Source organism: Accipiter gentilis, chromosome 2 (assembly GCF_929443795.1).
Source record: "Accipiter gentilis chromosome 2, bAccGen1.1, whole genome shotgun sequence".
NCBI lineage: Eukaryota > Metazoa > Chordata > Aves > Accipitriformes > Accipitridae > Astur > Astur gentilis.
Window position 1 is genome coordinate 17211527 of NC_064881.1, and position 21283 is coordinate 17232809.

General features: G+C 38.1%; 2 protein-coding genes across 12 annotated transcripts in view; one reads left to right on the forward strand and one right to left on the reverse strand.

Moving 5' to 3' along the window:
* Nucleotides 1–16050, forward strand: part of CSPP1 (centrosome and spindle pole associated protein 1) — a 66759-nt gene extending 50709 nt beyond the window's left edge. For all 9 annotated transcript variants that reach the window (XM_049828558.1, XM_049828566.1, XM_049828576.1 and 6 more), the window contains 6 exons: nucleotides 427–567; nucleotides 4888–4928; nucleotides 6259–6322; nucleotides 10313–10422; nucleotides 10598–10748; nucleotides 15182–16050. In XM_049828558.1, coding sequence (XP_049684515.1) covers nucleotides 427–567; nucleotides 4888–4928; nucleotides 6259–6322; nucleotides 10313–10422; nucleotides 10598–10748; nucleotides 15182–15414 — 740 coding nt within the window. In that variant the 3' untranslated portion in view covers nucleotides 15415–16050. The remainder of the gene's footprint in view (nucleotides 1–426; nucleotides 568–4887; nucleotides 4929–6258; nucleotides 6323–10312; nucleotides 10423–10597; nucleotides 10749–15181) is intronic.
* A 1349-nt stretch (nucleotides 16051–17399) lies between these two features.
* Nucleotides 17400–21283, reverse strand: part of ARFGEF1 (ADP ribosylation factor guanine nucleotide exchange factor 1) — a 104374-nt gene continuing 100490 nt past the window's right edge. For 2 of the 3 annotated variants that reach the window (XR_007509580.1, XR_007509578.1), the window contains 3 exons: nucleotides 20969–21086; nucleotides 18660–20228; nucleotides 17400–17561 (listed from right to left, as the gene is read on the reverse strand). Coding sequence is in view for 1 of the 3 variants with exons in the window: in XM_049828516.1 (XP_049684473.1) it covers nucleotides 20064–20228; nucleotides 20969–21086 (283 nt within the window). In the remaining 2 variants the exon portion in view is untranslated. Of the gene's footprint in view, nucleotides 20229–20968; nucleotides 21087–21283 lie in introns of all 3 variants that reach the window. The other variant, XM_049828516.1, reaches the window with a different exon arrangement.

The following is a 21283-nucleotide window of genomic DNA, read 5'->3' on the forward strand; positions in this document are numbered from 1 at the left end:
CCCATATACAACATACTCTGCGGACAGCATTTTGTATGTGTGCATATCTCTCTGTGTGGCCATTTCTTCAAGTGCACACAATTCGTGGCATTGTAAAGCTGAGTTATCATTTGAGCACTCGCTTACCTTCCAGTCCTTGCTGCTTAAACTTCTTATGCCTTTGATATTATGATGTTAATGAAAGTAGAGTGAATTTGATATTTTTACCCACCAATAAAATATGTTTCTGTGTAACTTCCTGTTTCTCATTTACCAGAAAAAAATTTTTTTTAATATAGTAAAATTGTAAAATCATTGCTAAAATGGCTCATCCTCTTGGCCATTATGATTATTTTTAAAATTTTTATGACTTTAGCTAGTTTTTTAAAAATGTTTTTCAGAAACGTTAGTTTAGGGAAAAATTTAAATTTTGTATCTTTGCTCTAGATTCTGAAACGTGTGTGGGCTTGAGGCACATGTATCCTGATCCTCCAAAAGATGACCAGACTCTAGAGATTCAACAGCAGGCACTGTTGAGGGAGCAGCAGAAGAAACTTGAGAGAATGAGAATGAGGAGAGAAACAGAAGGTAGGGAATGAACGGCCTGAGACAATTTCAATGATTCTTGTTTATTTGTTTTGAATTTAGTAAGAATTAAAAAACACCAGCTCTAGTTTTTCTCCTTTCAAGTTCACTGCAGTACAAAACAGTAAAACATCAGAATGCTGAAATTGTGTCATAATGTAAAGTGTAAAAAAAATTGAATGCTTTTTTTTTATTTTAATTACTGTGACTTTCTCTTTGGTTCCCTGAATGTGATGTTCATTCAGATATCTTTTATAAACAGTCATGTAAGAGCAGTATTTCAAGTTACTTTAGATGTTACTTAAAAATATCATGAGTTAATTCAACCCTTCCAAAAGTTACAGTTGCAACAATGCAAATGAACTCAATTTTGTGCAAGATACAAATTTTTGGAACAGTGTTTCTCTCTGTAATTCAGACTGGCCTAACCAAATTTTGAAGAGAAAGTAACTTTATTTCTGTGGTGGGTTAGCCTTGGCTAGCAGCCAAACTCCCACCCAGCTGCTCGCCTGCTCATGTCCCCTCACTCATGCCCCTTGGTGAGATAGGGGAAACAGGGAGAAGAAAGCTTGCTGGCCGAGGTACAGAGAGGGAGATTGCTTACCAACTGCTGTTGCAGGCAAAACAGACTCCACTTGGGGAAAATTAACCTAGTTTCTTATCAATTTAAATAAATAATTATTGATTTTTGAGTAGTGGGAAACAAAACCACAGACATTGAAACCACATCTTTCCTGCCCCCTTCCCCAGGCCCAACTTCACTCCTGATGCCCCTGCTCCCCTTCCTTGGTACCACCCCAGGGGTTACGCTCGGTCCCTTCAATGATGCAATGAGTGGCATAAGGCGGGACAGGTGGGTGGGTGGATGTATTACGGTCAGTACGCAGGCGTTTCTTTCTGCTGCTCCTGTCTTTTTGCACCTTTCCCTCTGTACCACCATGGTCTCCTCCAGAGGCTGCAGGGTAATCTCTGCTCTGGCACCTGGGGCACCTCCTTGTCCTCTGACCTCAGGGACTGCAGGGCTGCTTCTCACACTTTTGTCCTCACCTCTCACTGCTGTGCTTTGTTTTGCCCTTTCTTAAATAAGTTTTCACAGGGGCACTGCAAGCGTGGCTGATGGGCTCAGCCGTGTCATGCGGTGGTGTGGTACCGGCTGTGCCTGGCACAGGGCTGCCCCTGGCATCTTCTCAAAGAGGCCACCCCTGTTTGCTCCTCCCCTTTGCCACAGACACCCAGCAGAATTTCAGATTGCTCCTTAGACTGTTTTTAGCCTTAGAGATGAGGTGAAAGTTTGGCACAAAAAACCCCAAACATATATGAAAGGAAAATAGTTACACTTTTCCATACTGCTTTAGAAAAACTGAATGCCGCCTCTTACCACTGGTCATGCTTTGAGGCTCGTTTGTGTTACCTGTTAATAGACCCATATGTGAGCAATATTAACAAAATTGATACCAAGATGTGAAGGGTGACACTTACTTGTAGGGTGTTTTGTTTGGTACCCTGGTGAGTGTTAAAAATGATTCCTATTCCATCTTTGACAGATGTGCTGGTGTTCAAGCAATGTGTGCAATATTGCTTATGGATAACATAACATCGCAGTTGCAAATAAGCATATCTATACTACTTTCTGTTTTAATTACAATCTCTTGAATGTCATTTAAAGCCTAAATGGAATGTATAGGATTGTCTTCAGTACTCCCCTTTGAAATTGACTGAAATGGTGAATAATATTTCACCAGCTTCAACTGAGATCTGTGTGGGGGTTTGTTTTGTTTTTCCTCCATTAGAATATTTTTCAATAGGCCAGTCTGAGAAGGCCTTAACTTAATGTTGTCTGGAGAGGAACCTCCACCAGCTAGAAAGCAAATTTGCCTTTTTATCATTAATTTTGAGGACAAGCAGTCATTTTAGCCATATGCTAATGCTAAATGGATAATGCAGGCTTACACGGTGACAAACCTAAAGAGGCATTTCCTTGGACAATTTAGATTAGTTGGTAGATAAGCAGCTGACTTTTAAAACATTTTTCCACTGATGCTGATAGAGGATCCTTGAGCAGTCTTTCCTCTCTCTTCGTCTCTCCTACTGCATTACAACATCATTTAACTTTATAGTCTGTCACTGTGTACTGAGCAAGAGAATTAATTAGTTGCCATGTATCTCTACTTCCAGTTTATTCTCCTCGGAGACAAGTTCATCATCTTCCCCTCACTGAAAATAGATGAGTGGGTTTATTGTCTGATTTAAGGTGGAAAGAAAGATGAATTAAAGTAATATGTATTTTTGTACTGTGGATGAAATGTCATGTTATAGGCTGTAGTGGCAAAGGCTTACCTGTTTTCCCACACTAGATGTTAAGTGTTCTTTACCTTACATGCTTTATAGACTCTTTTCCACCTGATATGCTTTTTCTTTTTTTTTTTTTTTTTTCCTCTTTATGTAAAAGAGAAATATGGGGACTATTAGTGGAACTATAACTTGAGAAAGTAATGATCTTTTTTAAATGTCCCAGCTTTATTTTGGGGGATAGGAGGGAAAGGTGCAGGAGCAGGTTTGATGTTGTTACACTGCAGTGCTGGGCTCTGCTTGACTGGAGTAATATATCAGGAATGAGCTGGTTGTCAGTCCAGGAGGAGCGACAGCCTGTGTGCTATGGTTTTTGATGCTAGACAGAAGGTGAGCTGCACGCTGAATAAGTTTGCTAGACAGAGATGCAAGAAATAAAAACTATCTTAGTAAATATTTTATTTGAAGACTTAAACCAAATATGAAGAGTAACTTGTTCTGGCAGACAGATGTCTGGAATACAGAATAAATATTTTTTTGAGTATCCATGAGTTTTAACTACAGAACTGTTGTAATGTTTATCTTCACTACATATAAATGAGACTCCTGACTCCCTCTGTCTAGCTCTTGATAGACCACTAAAAACAATGACAAAACCCAAAGTGGGGTCAGGAAATACATGGCTCAGGTGATCCCTAATCATGGCAGAAGTAATTAATTTTTAGCTCTCTAATTTTTGAAATTTGATACAGTATGGGTTTGTTTTTCTACTTAGTTCATAGCAAGTTTAAACAAAAAATGATAAATTAGAGAGATTTCTCTCCATTATTGGGTTTTTTTGTGTCCTAGCTGTGGAGTTCAGATGGAGTTTCAAGTGTTGCAGTTTAGCACTAGCAACCACTGGGATGCTGAATATCATTAACTTCCACTTTTTTTTTTTAATTCACAAATATTTTTATAAAAGAAAAATATGACAAGTGTAAAATTTAGTATGTGAAGATGACAGCAAGAAAACCAAAATACTTATGCTAGGGAAGGGAGGGTCATCTTTATTATAGTAAGAAGGCTGTCGACTTTGAGTTCTTGGGTGCACTTTGGAAAGTAGGTTTCTGTTTAAATGCCTTTTCATCTGAAGTTACTTAACCTGGTGTGTTTTCTCAGTACTGTGTTCCAGCTGCATTAGGATTCAGCAGTGTGCAGAACATGATGAAACAAACATTTCTTGCTAGCTGTGTGGCTGGATATTTTTTAAGATGCAGTAATTCAAATAATGAAGATCTTAGGGTATCAATAAATGAAACATAAGAGGGTAAAAGAGAGAAACCAAGTATTCATGCAGCAACCTTTTGTGCCCTAATGTGTTGCTCTGATGACTTAAACCATGCTGCCTTCCCACAAATTGATGTTTTTTACATTATTCAGTCAACACTTGGACATGACCTTTCTTAACAAGCGTTTACAATGTTGTTGTAAACATAGCACAAAAGTAGTTCTGACTGTTGCAGGATAGAGAACTTTTTCAGAATTCAGCACAATTTAGTGCAATTTTAGCATTTAATGAAGTATGATTAAATCTTCTTAAAACCTGATTTTTGATAGCCACAAAAATAGTTATGCTTCTTTTTGCTGGATAACAAATCTGGTTTTGAACAAGATGGGAAACAGTTGATTTTTATTAGTGATGAATAACATAGTTCTAATATGAAAAGTATGTTTGCTCTTTGGGAGAGACTTGATGAATCCAACCTTAAGAAGGGCTTGCACATGCTCAATGTTCTTAGAAATAATATACTACCAAATTCTGTTTGATTTCTCTGATTCTACTTAAATTGAAGTAAGGAAAGCAGAATAAACATTGCATTCAAATGTTTTAAAAATATTAATTAAAATGTGTGTAATTTTAAAGAAGTAATGCATAGTAGTCTTCATTTTTGTAATAATATGCTGATAAAAATTTTAATATGTTTAGTATTAACTGTTTTTATGTCAATACTATTGTTTTGTCCCTTGTCTATATGGCTTTTGTTGACCAAGATGATTCTGCTTCTGGCGGTAACCCACAAACCATGGGACTGGTAAGAATAAGACAGGGTTGTGGTTTTTTGGTGGGTTTTGGTTGTTTTTTTGTTGTTGTTTTTTTTTTAATATTGCTTTACCTTTTTCAAGTGTGAGAAATATTGTGTCTTTCACAGATTTGGAGAAAGGAATTACACTTAAGTAACAAGACAGCAAGCTTATTTACTTCTCTTGCTTGTCAATACAATGAGTAACAGTTTCTTAAACTTGACAGAAGTTGTTTATCTTTGTACACAGCGATGGTTTGATTCTTTAACTCCCTTCTTTTTATATTTGTTGGTACTTACTTTATATTCATGTGATGTTAGATTGCTGCTGGGGATGGCAATTAGTAGAAAAAGCCAAGCCAGAAGCAGTTGCTCTGAATTCAGGTGGCTTAAGTGATGCACGTGGCAATCAATAATTAGATCTATTGTCTCAAATGAGACATTTATTTTCTGACTTGGTGAAAATTGCAAAATAAAGTGCTATCAAATTGGAATTCTGCACTAACCCAAATTACAGAATAACAGAGTTCAACTGTGTCTTGTGGGAATGTGAAACCATACAAAATGGAAGACCAAGCAAGAGCAAAGCCATTAGCCTCAAGGAATTACATGCAGAAATGAAATGTTTTTTATTTAAAGAAAAAACATCACTGTAGCACATTTTATAGTTGTAATTTATTGCCTGAAACTCTTCTTCAGATCAATGCTTTGCAGTCAAAAATTTGTTTTCTCTTGTTCTGTTTCCTCTGATAGTTTCTACTGCTTTGATTTCAGAGTGGTTTTCAACATAAATGATTCCATAGTAGAATTTCTGTAACAAATGGTTGCAACTATGCAGTGAACTACAAGTGTTACTCTTAGTGCTTGTTATTACTATGAAGAAATTTGTTATTTTGATGCTTTAATATCAAAGATTGTATGTGGTGGGGTAAGTCAAACACAAGGAATCATTCTTTGTTCGATCAATACTTCATACACACCTTAGGTGCAAAGCTCACTTGTAGTGCTGACTGTTCTAAAACTCAAGCAGAGTGATGAGGACATACTTCTTGATGGAAAAGTCTGTGTTACAAAAATCACCACAACAGTTGCCATGTGTAGGCAATTTCAGCAAATGGGATTACTACAGAAAAGTAAAAAAAACCATAATGCTTAAAGAGAACGCGAGTTATTTAAAAATGTATAGGTTTTTTATAGCCACAAAGTAAGAAACAGTACAGAACACTGTAGAGGTGCTGTTTGCTTTGCAGAAGTTTGGCAAGTAATTTACATTAATTATAATTTGGCCCCAGAAAGATATTGAGGCATCTGAACTTGCACATCTTCTGTTTCACTTTTGTAGTTCCGGAATGAGTCTAATGAACTCTTGAAAAATTCACTGTTGGAATCGGATAGCGCTTTCATTGGTGAGTTTACACCTCCCCTTAACTATGTTATGAGTGTACAAACTTGTCATTTAATCTAATGATGTGTTTCTAAAAAGATTATTGCTGTTTTAAAATTTGCAGTGGGTGTAGCTATGGTGATTGTTTTAAAGTATTAGAAAATTATGCCTCCAAATTAAAATGCAGATCTTTATGGAATTGTACTGCAATGAATTTGTGTAGGTCACACCTAAAATTAATGCTGCTGCTCACTTGCCTTATACCACTTCATATCTTTTCATGAGAAAGCATCTTTCTGTGCCCATTGTGCTCTGACTGGAATGTTAGCCTTGTCAAGGAGCTTTTTTTGACATCTTCCCAGCTTTGGATAAGGAAAACCTAATATTTATTCAGCAAATGTGTTACAATGGTAGAATATGCAATACTCTTCTATTGTTTTGCAGCAAATAAAATAATTTATTAGCAATCACAGCTTACAATTACAAGCTGTCCATAGTGAAATACAGAAGTGTTAGGCAGCCAGTGATTCTTTTCATTTTTATTCTTTGTTTTACAAGCATGCTTGATTTTAAGTATGATTATATGAGTATAAATTAGTGATCCATTCTAAATTACTCACTTTTCTACTGTTCACACATTACTTAATTTCACATAACTTGCAACATCATACTTGTAAACATTGTCACTTACTAATCATCTGAAGTAAATGATTTTTAGTTTTCTTAAGATTTTTTGTATAGAGGACTATGTGTAACATTGTCCTGTGTCTCTTTATTCAACCTCTATATGCATGTATGTAAAAGTCCTATTTCAGATGTGTTTTGTTTCTAGTCACTAGAAATAATAAGGCTAGAACTTATTTTCTCTTCTTCAAAAAACCCAACTAGCTCAGGCCTCTGCGTTATTTTCCATTAGTAAGCATTACAGTACCTTGAAATTCTCTTCAATCATCTATGGGAAATCATCTTAAAGGTTTTATTCTTTGCTGTAGGGGAGATGCAGTAGATTCCTGTAAGTGTTTTTTAACGAAACTAGTTATGTTTCTCTGCACTGATGATTGTTATCTCTGGCTTTGGTTAAAAGCAGACTTCTTAATTTGAAATGTATTCAAGCCTATTCTGTTAATGTGCAAGTCCTGGAGTACAGGATAGAGCCTGGCATTGGGAAGGGCACAGGATGGGGCTTTCAGGCTCGTGCAATGCATTTGGTATTCTCTGTAGTCTGCAATACATTCTTCTTCAGGTTAGGAAATACTCTTTCTTAGTTACAGCCCAAATGATGAAAGGATGCTTCAGGAGAGTCCATCAGTCTAGAATCTGGCCAAATATCCTAACAGTAGCTGGAACAGGCGCATGGGGAAGAATATAAGGTGGAGGGCAGACATGCAGCAGCGCTGCAGAGTACTCTTCCAGCCTCCAGTGACTTGCAGCTCAGAGGCTTCCCGAGTCAAATGCTGTGTGTTTGCATTTAGTAAGTCTTTCTAAGCTGGGTCTTTAGTAGGCTGTCTTTCATGAATCAGAATCAGCATTTTTGAATCCTTCTAATTGTTTACCATCAGCAGTATTGTGTGGATAAATTTCCACACTGTGCCTTCTGTGAACTACCTCCTTTCAACTGCTCTGGATCTGCCACCTGTGTAATGGGGTGCTCCTTGGTTTTATTCACCACTTTCACAAGGTTCATGATATTTATAGTCCTCGCTCTTATTTCCTTCTTCTCCCCATCCAGCTGATTCTTGCAGCTTAGTGAGCTGATGGAGTTAACTTACGATAATATTCACCCCCCCCGCCTTTTTTTTTTTTTTTTTTTCCCCCAGATCTTTTGACTGTGGTGAAAAGCATGTTCCCCAGTACTGAGGGGTAGGCACTAACTAAAACTTTGTTACCGTTTGCATTATTTGGGCTTTACAAACAGCTATTAAAATTCTGAATATGAATCTGGTGACTTCCCTGAAATGAAAAATAACTCTCATTATCTGTGGGCCACCTTCTCTGTGAATTTTGCTGCTTACATTGTCTGAGGGTCTTCTGTGAAATCCTTGTGGTGTATTTTAACAATGTTTTTTTATTTCCTAAGAAGAGCATAACACTGCCCTCCTGTTTTGAGGGTTTTTTTGACATGGGTTTAAAATCTAACTCTATTTTGTAATAGATGTCAGCATTACAAATGAATTTGTCTTAATCTCCTAGGGCTCAGAAATTTGAGGCATTTAGGAATAAAGAGGTTTATCAATTTATTTTTCCCTTTTTTCGCCTCATTTGAAACCCTACAATTCATTAGTGTTAATGCAGTGATTTGAAAGCACGTCTGCATAGCAGTATCTGAATGATAGATGCTTAAAGGAACAGGTAGCATCTTACACTGGTGAAACACTAAAGGTACAAATAAATTGTTCTTTAGCTTGCACTTTGTTTCTGTGGTGATAAAGTCACATGATTAAACGGGTTTTTGTATTCTGAGTAATAGCACTGTTTTGAATATAATGAAGTTCAACTGATCTTGTAACTAGAATTCTGGTAAGTGGATTGTTAGCCATATACCATTTCAAAATTATGCTTTGATTTTTTTACTTGAAACATTTGTGATGAGAGCTTGAGTACTTTTGGTGAAACTCAGGGAGAGAAAAGAGGAGAGGGGAGTAAAATTTTTATTTCTAGGGAAAAACCAACTGGTAATATGAAAGAATTTTTAAAACATCTCTCCGTTTCTCTGAACTTCCTTGTTATCAATCAAATTTATTTTTCAAACCTAGGTATGTCAATTTTCAACCAAAATAATTGTTTGTTACTTTAAAATTTTCATTTGAAGATCTTTTAAACTCATGCATGATATAAAATATTTCATTAAAATTTATTTTCAAATTGCTAGGAAATGAAAACCCCATTCTTTCCACAGTTATGATTTATTTTTAATGTCACAGTATGTAATTTCAGACAAATGCTGCAGAATTGTTTAGTACTTTGTGTGTGTGTATACATATTTACACACTTTTTTTTTAAATTTAACATGTCAGACTAGACTAAGAGCCTTTCCAAAAGGTGACTTCGCTGTCACAAAGAGTAATTGGTGGTAATAGATTCTGTACTGGTCTTGTTAAGCAGAGTCCTTTCTTTGCTCTGTTCTTGGAGGTACTAGAGGGACTGAACTAGAAAACAGATCCCCCCCTGTCCACACCAAGCAGCAGCAAAGCCATAAAACAGCCCCCAAGCCATGGTTACTGGTGCTGGAGAGAAAAAATGTACTGTTTGAAACAGTTTGTATGTGAAGTGGTTTCCAGAATCAGCAAAGGAAGGGGAAATGGACAAAACAAGTGTGAAGAAGAGACCTCACCTTAGGGTTCATTTATATTATAGAAATAGATTAAACTCCCCTCACTGTAATGCGATAGACATGATCAAAAATTTATTTAGTTATTTATTTTTGTATGAAAAGATTCTAACACTTTATTACGTGAAAAGGCTACGATATGACTAAGGATATGTGATTAAGGCATTGATTATGTTGTTATATTCCATGTAACATTATTGTTCCATGTAAGGTTATTATATATTCCATGTTACATATTTTCATACATAATTTATTACATGATTGTATCTTTTTATGCCTCTAACTTGCTTAGTGCTCTCTCTTTGAAGCAGAGATACTATAGTCATTAGAGTATTCATTTTCTTTAAAGGTCTCGGTATAAACAAGGTATGGTGAAGTAAGGTAGGCGGTGGATTTGCAGGTTGTGAAATGCCTTATCCTCTACCTAAGAGAGTTCTCAATATATATCTTAAGATATTCCTTGCCTTTGCTTGAAGTTCATCCCTTGCTGCTGTTGTGGTACCTTGCTCTTGTGTCTGCATCTGGATTATCACTGGCTTCGTGCAAGATGTCCTAATGAATACATTCCTTTAATTCCTGTGATTAAATCAAATACAATATATTGGCTCATTTCAAAACATAAACAGGTTTGAACACTGTCTAGTAATTTGATTTCTTTGAAAATTATTTCACCTGTTTTTCCAGGTGCTAATGGGGAAACGTTTCCTGCCTTGGGAGAAGTTAATTCATCACCTCAGCATCCACCTTCTGCAAGGGAGAGGAGACGAATAAAGCAGAAAGCTTTGGAGCGTGCTGTATGTATGATAACTGGATTGGCTTAAATATGAAGGTGGATCACAGATCTAATGTCAGACAGTTCCTGTGGTCCCTTAATGGCTAGATGATATGGATACTGAGGGTGTATATTTGCCCTTTTAAAAAAGGATGCTGTTTAACTGAAGGATTTGTGCATTTTTGGATTTTCTGCAGGAGGATGTTCCACCAGGCCATCCGCTGTTGCTGCAGCCTGACAGCTTTTCTTTGCACTCGAGCTTCAGCCTCGATGTTGATCAGTTGAAAGGCAAGAATGAAGAACGATTGCACAGACTGACCGAGCTCCAGCAGAAATCTGCTTACTTAGGTATGCTCTGTGTAGTAGAGATGATGCAGTGAATACTAAGTAATTACAGTAATTAAAGGAACAAATATTAATAGACTGCCCATAGTTGAACAGTGAGCAGCTGGCTCAAATGTAGGAATTATGAATAGACCTCTGTAGCTGGTGCAAGGGTTTCCCCAGCAAACTTCAACACAGTTTTTTTAGAGTAAGTTTAGAGGAGGGTAATAGGGAAAAGACTCTCTAATTCCTGTCTGATCAGGCACTCATACTTGTCCTGTCTGTAGTCCTTTTAATATTGCAGTGTGTCATAGCTAGCAGTAAGATGCAGATATCCATAGCTGAATTGTTAGTGGATAGATATGAAACTCCTGACTGATTAATGTCGAAGGTGTGCCTGTGTAAGTTTATTGGCGTTCCTGGGAATCAGATGTCTGTGGTCGAGCCAGCATGAAGATATACCAAAAAAATTGTGTATGGAGAAGTACTTCTATTTCTAGTTAATTTGGATTTTCTATTGTTCACATAAATGATCATTCAGTATTTGAGGTTGATATTGATACCTCTTTTGCTATACACGCACTTGAATTTATTATGTATGTCTTGTGACCATATAATACATCAAACTCTGGGAGTTATCTCAGAGCTTCTCCATAGACTGCCTGCCTGATATAGATCCACGTTGTGTATAAGGTACCAACGGTGGCAACCATTAATGGCCTTTAATTTCTCACACGGATTATGACCCAGCTGATACTCTTTGTGCTAATGATTCTTCCATATGAGTCTGAAATCACCCTTTTTTTAGGAGGCGGTTGCTATGCTGTCTAGGCAATTGCAGTATCAGTATCCTTTTTATAAACTTAATGAGAGTACAGATGCTGACAGTTTTTCTGATTCTGTTGCTATGGGTACTCTTACAAGCACTTCATCTTTTTTTTTGTTTGCTTTAACCATCTCACAGTGATTTTTAAGTCACTAAAAAAAGCGCCCAAGCCCATTCATATTCATTTCTGCTATAATATAAATAAATGCTGTACTAATTTTACTCCACCCAAACATTTTTGCTATTTAAACTTCTTTTACTTCTCTGCCCTTGTTCCATCCCACCTCTTTTATAATTTCACCTCATATTGTGTGAACTACACTTTTTATTTTGTTTGCCTTCTGTTGCCATGGTCTCCAGAACTTCAACCTTTAGATATATATAATTTTTGTGTGTGTGCATGTGTGTGTGTATATATATATGTATGTGTGTAGCTTGTTCTTTGGAACACATGGGGATCATCACTCAGCATATGTGCCTCTTGGAAATGTAAGGAGATCCTTTTGCTCAGCTGTGGTCATGAGGGCTGCACCGCTGCCTGCGCTCCTGTTGCCGCCTCATACTCAGTGACATTACAAAAAAAAAAAAAGGTCAGGCCAAGTGGTTTTATTCCTTTTCCCTAGCAGTTTGATAGAACCCTTGTGGCATCCTCTTGCTTTCCTAACAGCTGGGACTGTTATTTCTCCTCCACCTTCAGAGACACTGCTGTGAGAAAACAACTCTGTCACATATTTAACTAAGGAACCTAACTGGTTTTCTTCCCTTTAAATGACCAGGAGATGGCAATTTACAGGCTTTGATAGATTTTTAAGAGCTGATCCTGTTGGCACAGTAAGGAGGCTCTGTTCACAGCAGTTCACTTTCCTTTATGGGACTGATGTGGGAACCCTAAAGCCTCCCTAAACTTGTTTTCTTAATTGGAAAATCAGTATGTATTGGAGCCAGGTCTCCACTGTTTTCACCCCCAAAAAACCCATTCCCATCAGTGTAGACTCGGCGAGTACTTTGGGCAATGAAGTCCCTGCAGACCAGCAGCTTTCTCCAGCAGGCAATGTATGCGTGTTCCTAACTGCCTAAACAAGAGCAGACTCAGATACAGAAGAGAGAATTCTTACAGCTTTGAGCACGCTAGATATGTGGCTGAGACCCTGCTCATGTAAGAGAAGTTGCCTGAATTGCCTGAGACTTTTTAGGCATTCCTCTGTGCCTTTAAGTAAAGGAATGCTGGACCCCCGTGATTAACTACAGCAGGCAGTAGCACTGATTCCGGTAAGTGCAGGCTGACAGAATACAAACACCAATATCTACTCCAGGGCGCTGAAAGAGTTTGTTCTCGTCTAGGGGCAGGATGGGCTGCAGTCAGTTTTTAGTGGGTGTCCAGACACCACTCAATTTCTAAATCAGTATTTCATGTGAAAGAAAGAGGTTTACTTATCCCCAGCCTCCAGATACAAACTGTGAATTAAGTGGCAACTCCAAAGGATATTCTTTGTATGTGACCCAATTAAGAACAATTTTTTATGGAAGATACAAACTGTTAAAATTCGTGATGAAGCAAGTTTTGTACTGTAGCTGTTGTGCTTTCTAAAAGCAGCACCAAATGAGTCTGATACAGTGATGTGGACTATGAGCTTATCTCTGACAAAACAGTTGATCTTACCTCTGACTACTGGAAGATCTAATGGCTTTGTCTTGGAAGGCAGTAATAGTTAAACTCGGGGAAATGCAGCCTTCAGGCCTGAAAGTCCAGTTTGTTTGTCTCTGAACAAACACGTTTACCTTATTTTTATTGTTTCTAAATATCATCTCTTAAGTAGCAAAGAGAAAATTAATTTTCTTTATTATTTTTCCTGCCGTGTAGTTTTGTTAACCTCACCATAACTTATGTATGTAAAAACTGTGGTTTCCAACCCACAGGAGACTTCATCGGACCCACGATTTAGGAGACAAAGGGGTTCAGTCTACCAGCTTTAAACCCAGCATCAAGTAAAGGCAATGACAGGCCCTAGAGAGAGGGAGGTCTGTTTACACTTCTGATGTTACAGAGAAGTTCTGTTTTAACCAGACTGAGAAGGCTGAGGATGATCAGATCACTGTCTGTATGATGTGACAGAACTAGTGGATTCACTGCCAAGTTCTTTTTGAACAAAAAGTATTTGGCATTTTGTTTTAGAACCTGCATCCCACCTTAAGCACCAAGAGGAAAACTGAGCCTTCACTCCCAAAGTATGTGGGATTGTGCGGTTTCTGTCCTTTCCTTCACGTCTACACACCTGGCTGCTGCTTCTGCAGGACTTGGGTTCTCACACCCATGCTTAGACAATCAACTTTCAAGTTGTAATGAGAAGCTTCAGAGAAGCTTTGGTTTAAAATCAAATTTTAAAAAGTCATCATTTTTTTCCAGAATAAAAACCTTAAGTTTGGAAAAATCATCCAAACACATACGTTACATGACTCTTATGAACTGCTTAAGTAAGTGAAATATTTAATCACTAAAGAACATACAATTCTGTTATGTTTTATTTGAATGAGCATGTTTCTGTGAAGATTTTATGTTTTTTTCCTAATCCAGAGTATTCAATCATAGAATGGTTTGGGTTGGAAGGGACCTTAAAGATGTAGTTCCAACCCCCCTTCCACTAGACTGGACATTTTTCTGCCCAGTTTAAAGCCCCTCCCCCCAAACCAGAACCTCCTCATTTACATGACTCAGCTTTAAAAAGGAAAGCATTGCAATTTTCAGTTGTTATAGGTGTGGGGTGTTTAACATTATTTTTTTGTTTATATATGTAAAAATTAAATGTTGTGAATCAAAAAAATGAACAGCCCAGAGAAATGATAAATTTGTATCATTATATGTTTATATATATAATAAAAACTTATGTTATTTGATAATCCACACGAAAACGGTCTATTTAAGGTATTAGGTAAGTATGATTACTGTCTGAATTGAAACAAGTAATAGTAGAGTTCAGAAAGATAATGACCCCAAGTTCAAATGCAAGGCCATTTTGGTGGGGTTTTTGGGGTTTGGTTTTTTTGTTTGGTTGGTTTTTTTGTGTGGTTTGTTTTGTAGCTAGAAGATGACAACTTACCCAGTATGTGTTTCAGAACATTGCATTAATGTTATTAGCTATGCTGGACTGTGATGTCCAGACTTGCTTGCATTTGCAGTGTTAAAATAATTCTTCCTGAGTTCTCTCCTGAGTAAGACACCGTCTATAAAAGAGTGTTTAGCCATAACACTGTAATTTTAATGACCTTATTTTTATATGCATTTTTCTGTGCATATATGGACTGCCAGATTTGCCTTCTCCCCATAATAGGAGACTTTGGAAAAGCAAGAATATTCTACCGCGTCCACCCAAGTTTGCCTGTATCTCCCCCTTGTTGATCTGGCAGGGGGAGGAGCTGTTGGCATTAGACATCAAAGACTTGGGAGTCTTTAGCTGCTGACTCTAGATGGGCCCAGTTCCCCAGAACATCAAAAATGTGTGTTAAGTAGAAACAAGTGTAATTTAAAAGCATTATTTATGGGTTTACTGCAGACAAGTAAGCCTGTTCAATGTAACAAAATGCGATAAGCTTCTGGCCCCCATGACAGGTGTATGTTGCTCTCCTTTGCTCTCAGGTGACAACGTTTCCTTAGGAGAAGCCGATGACCTTTTGAAGCACACTCCGCCTCACGCTGGCAGCCGGCCCAGTTCTGTTGACACAGTTGCAACAGAGCCCTGGCTGCGCCCAGGAACTTCAGAGATGCTCCAACGATTCATGGCTGAACAGTCAAGCCCAGCAAAGCTTTCGCCGGATGACACGCTACCGCTACCGCTGAGCTGGCAAGGCCTGTCGACCGCGCACGGCTGACTCCAGCCCTGCTGCGAACCGGCTGTGCCTTGCAGCAGAGGAGGGGCTGTTCAGCACTAGTGCACTTTCCAGGGTCTCTTGTAGGGATCGTTCTTGCCCATGTGTGTAGTGTGGAGCCGTATGGGTAGTTTAAAATAGCAATAATGAAGTAACAGAAGCTGCAGTGCAATGCAGATGTAGAGCAGGGGCAGTTTGTATTACATGACATGGGAAGTGGAGGAATAGCTTGGTGGTTTTTGCACTTTTTATACAAGTTAAGTTTCAGCCTCAGAGCTGGAGCTACCACAGAAAGAGAGTGTGTGTGTGTGTGTGAATTTGATATAAAATCAAAGTTAATTTTTAGCTTTGTTTATAGCCAAACTCCAACGCTGTCTGGAAATAGAGTAACCCAACAGCAGAGGTGCATTTTAAGGTTTTACCAAAAGAGTAACTAACTTGGAGAAGGGCGCTTGCTTTTCATACAGTCATGAGTGCTGTCCTGCATGAAAGCTCAGCAAACAGTTTCATGGAAAACTGACTATTAGCAATGTACCTTATGTTCCCTAACTTGTTATGTGCTAGAAATATAGCTATTGTTGCATATGTTTAATTTATGGTTCTGATTTAAGAGTTAATAAATTATTTTGTTACTAAAATGTAAAAGCAGACTTCAGTTTTCTTAATTTATCATTTGCTTCAGCATATGTTTACTCATGAACAAACTGGAACCTTAAAGCTGTCTTCAAAGAAGCAGGAAAAACACAGGGAAAAGTTGCTGAGGAAAGTTGCTTTAGTTCAGTGAACCAAAACACCAAGGTGAAGAAGCAAGGGTAAGGCTGTGATTTTTCCTCTTGGTTAGGAATTCCCACCCAGAGGCCAAAGCTTGACCAGCAGGAAAAAACCCAAAAAAAACCCCAAATGATGAAACCAAAACAATTTGTAAAAATTTATTTTTACTCAACTGCTGCCTTAAATCTTCCATCTACCTGCTTGAAGGCCATCGTGGTTCTGTGATGGCAGGCACGAGATGCTTGCTGAGAGATGTACTTCAACATTGTGTTGTGCCTGGCTTTGTCAGGGCTTTAGCATCTTTCTTCCCAGAGAGGAAGTGCCCATTCAGGTTAATTCTTACCATGAGTTTCTGGCTCACCATGTTCATCGCTTTGGCTATGACAGCACTGGCCAGTTAAGTAGTGCAGGGATCTTAGTGTAATCCAGGACCTAGGCTACAGCATGTGGCTGTTTGATTCTGAATTGCCCAGAGGCAGGAATCCCAAAATACTTTTAAGCAGCTAAGGTGAAAATGTTGTATAACACAGTTACCACCCTGCCACTGAGCCTCTCATGCTGAAGCCCATGTTTGGTATTTCGTACTTCTCTTCCATTTGTCACCTGAGAGCCTGTCCCTTGTTTTTGATGCCTGGTGACTCTTTTCAGCTGGTTCACAAGTTGAACTTTGTGATCCATCACTGTACTAACCCCAAGCTAGACACAGAACTTGTCTTTTCTTCTTCATCTAGTGGCCTACATAAACTAGTTTGTCTTTATTGCCTGAACTTTAACCAAAGTTTCACTCCCTGACAGAAGCGTAAAGTTAAGCGTTATCCTAAAAAGCCAGCTTCATTTAACTGCAAGAATTTTTGTAAATGTCACTGACCATCACCAACTGGCACTCGTTTCCTCCAGTTCAAGTCTTGGACATGGCACAGCTCCCCCTTTACGTTCCTTCCTTCACCTCTGCAGTTACCCGAAACCACTGAACTTATTTTAACCTCACTGCTCAACAGCATTTAGCACAGTGAATTACACTCTGCCTTACAGCTACCCTCCCTTTGGCATCCAGGCTGCTATTCAGGATACTCTTGGTCCTTCACATCTTTCCTTTAGCTTTCTCTGCACATCCAAAGTTCAGGTGTAGGCAGGGTGTTTCTGCCTGCCTTCCCTCAGTTTTTTTAATTTTTTTTTTTTTAATTATAAAAAAAGAACTGCAAGTTGAACATAATACCCAGAATACAGCTAGTGCAGTTCTGGCATTGCAAGAACTAAAGAGAGGTACAGAAAAGAGTAATGATGATACAGGAGTTCAGTTTCCAATGCGCCAAGACTAAACAGCTATTAGGCCTTTTCCACGTAAGCAGTAAATAAAGGTAAGGCATGAGAAGGTCATGCTGTAAAAAAAAAAAAAAAAAAAAAAAAAAATCATTACAAATAGGAGTACACAACCGAACAATGAAGCGGGAAGGTTTAAAACAAAAAACCCCAACCACCCAAACTACACAGACATTTAAAACAGAATTAGGCAGACACATGGATAACAAGTACATAAACAGTTGTTAAAACAGTGCTCCAGGCAACAGCGTCAGGAACACCTTAACAACGGTACCAAGAATACCGTTTGCCACAGGCATGGGAGAGAGTATGACATCACTAGGAATGGGACACATTATACTTACTCTAAGAATTATTACTGATCACTGTCAAAACAGACAAGACTGACCTCAGGTGTGGCCTAGTATAGTTGTTTAAGATTTAAACATTACACAACAAACTGAAAAACTAAAATACAGCCCAAGAAGAAAGGTTGTACAATTACAATTAATTAAATTAATGTCATTTCTCCCACTTCTGACTGATAAATGCAATTTGGTTTTGCTCCACCCCAATTAACGTTATCAGAAAACTCCTAGTCACAGGTCATGCCTTTTAATTCCCTTCACTGGTTTTTCCATAGCTATCTCATTGAACTGCTTATGCTTATTTTTGGAGCCTGCTCCCAACAGCCACAGGCTCATTCCCCTGTGAGATTAGGCTCCCGTATCTACTTTCTCAGCCTTCGTGCTTCTCTCCTCTGCTAGTCATGCATTTTGTGAGAACACACTAGAGAACAATCCAATCCCGCTTTTACTTACAAAATCAAAGACGCTGACAAGGCTTGGCTGGCTGCTGTATTCTGAGTCAGCAGTCAGATGAACTGTAATCCCAGCCTTTCCCCTCCCATCCACCCTTATTCCATAGTCTGTTTCATATTAATATTTTAATCCCCAGAAAGCAAAACGCAGTATTTGAGTTTCTATCCATGCAGCACTACAGGGTTCATTTGACTAGTCCACCTAAAGCGCTTTTAATCTTCCTTTTTTTGTCGTGTAGCGGGTTTTGTTTTTGTTTTTTGTTTGTTTGTTTGTTTGTTTTTAAACTTACCATTCTTTTTCACCCTGTATTTGCCTAACAGTGAGAAGACACATCCTAGTTAACCAAAGGACACCCACCTTTCTGCCCCCGGAGGGCTGGAGTTTGTTCCTTTGAAACGAGAGCATGAGAGGCAAAGGAAACTGTAAAACAAGTAGCTGTGGATTAGACTGGTTTTGATTGCACTGATGAAAGAGTTCAAAAACTTTATTGACCTATAACCTGATTAGAATATGCCAGATGAGAACCAAATATTGTACAGAAAGTTGTACAGAATTTTTTTTTACATAGAAAACTTTACATATCTGTACCATATACATTTTGTCCATCTGAAAAAAATTTCTACATCCATTGTAATACAGAATGCTTGACAATCTTCGTTTAACCATCAGAGCACAATTCACAGTATGAATACATTTCCAATAAATTTAACCATCCCCAAACCATGCCAGATTTGTTACTTGAATATATTCAACATTAAATTCTGTACATAAGAGTGAAATCTACATCAAACAAAAAACATCTGACAGCAGACACAACCTAGACTTGTTTGCAGTGATTCAAGTTCCAGTCCTTGAAGGATCATCATTTCAATGGCTCGTTATATTTAAAAGCCCTAAAACAAGTATATTACAGGTAGTTATGTCAGTCATGATATTTCTACCTCTGTTCTTGACAAAAGCCAGCAACACTAACTTCTGGGCTACAACGAAACAAACAAAAAAAAGAAATGAAAAAAAAAGAAGGAAAAAAAAAAAAAAGAAATCACAACCCCAAAAAATAAACCCAAACTTCTAGTGCATTTGGTAAACAATGAAGTGTTACGGGTTTTCAGCAAATCAATAATACAGAAATAAAACAATTCAGGAAGAACTGTATAGTGTTAAAGAGTTTATATTACAGACCTGCATCTCTGTACATTTTTCACAGAAGGATGATTACCAATGTCTCAGACAGCCTGAGTGTGCAAAAATCTTAGAATATCAGTCATAGTTGCTAAATATCTTTTACCATGAACAATAATCTCCATTTTCTTTTCACTATAAACATTTTATCCTTCAAAATACAGCTCTCCTGAGTTGTACTTCTTGCAGAAGCTCAAACCTTTACATATATAGTTCTTTGGGTACATTTTACTTTCACACCCGCCATAAACATCTGTTGCTATACTGCTGTCTAGGACAGTAAAGGATATTGCAGCCCATGCTGACAAGAGGACTGTGCTAAAAACTGGCTCGGTGCTCAGCATGAGCCAGGTAAGAGAAACCGATAGAGATAATCCATCAGGAAATAAAGGGACTGGAGTGTTGCAAGCCTTAATTACAGTTGTAAGCATCAGTACCGTTAACCCTTGGATACACATTGCCATACAGAGAAACCATTTTTATGGATATCCAGACAGAATGGCTCAGCTACCTGGTCCTTTTATTTAGCTGAGGAATATAAACTTTTAAACGGAGCAAAACTCAGTCAGTCACTATCTGTTACTGCTTGCTTATTCCAGACTCTTGTTCTGGTGGTTGGGATATTTGGAAAACCACACCAATCCGCAGGAAAAACCTTCGTAGAACGGCTCTAAGTTCAGGAATAAGGTCAAACTGCATAATTTCACACAACAGAGGATAGTAGAATGAGGCATGAGCCTTGAACTGAGGAGAAAACAGAAGAAATTATTCTATTATGCATCAATACACCTCAGAAAGTGTGTTGCAAGTGAAGAATTTTAAATAGTCTCCCAAGTCGAGGTGAAAAACCCACAAAGTGACAGCAGAAACATCTTTATAACTGAAGCTAGCAGTGCTAGAATAAGGCTAAGACAGTTGTGATGTACTCTGACAGATGCTCGCTAACTACACACAACTCCTTGCTAATGCTTATTCTTCAAGAGGAAGAATTTTTCTATTATCAGTTAAGTTTTTTGTTGTAGTTGGCCCCTTTCAACTTATTACTTCAGCCAAGGTTTGTTAGAAATAGAGGGACATCTAAATATGGATTTATGTACCGCAGAATTGCTTTGGAGAAGGTGATGTACGTGTAGCGCTGGAGGAATAAACAGGAGTTATTTCTTTATATAAAATAATCAGCTGCTAATCCTCTTCCTCAGCAGGAGAGGGGGAAAAGCAACTTGCCACACACTTCTGAAGGATTTTATCATCTTTTAGATTTTCTCAGACACATTTTATTTTATCACTCACTGCACCCTCACTCTGCATTACTACTGTATCTGTCAAGTGCAGTTTCAACGTATATTCCCTCAACAAAGAGCGTCTACAGCGCAGTAGGAGCTTTGCAAGTCAAGTATATAACTGCGTGAAGTACCGGTCTGGAACTTCTGTAGACTTCTTACCTGTAGATGTTGTCTTAAATACCATTCCGAACAGTTACTTACCCTTTCATCACTTATCTTCAGGACTTTAGTCAAAAATAAGAGTAATAGATTAGTCCAGGCTTCCCGATGACTTTCTGAAGTAAGAGTGAGGAAGTAACTCAGAGCCTCACTGCAGACGCTAGAGAGAAAAGACACAAAACCTAGTAACTAACATTTTATTTTGAGCTTTACTGCAGAGAGGGAGCTTTGACTTTGCAACTATACCAGTGTAGAGCCCTGGTGCAGAACAGCATCGTTTCATGAAAGCTACTGTAAGCCTGATTAGTAACAGCAAGCAGTGATTTTGTTCAACTCAAAACCCAAGTCCTAGGACTT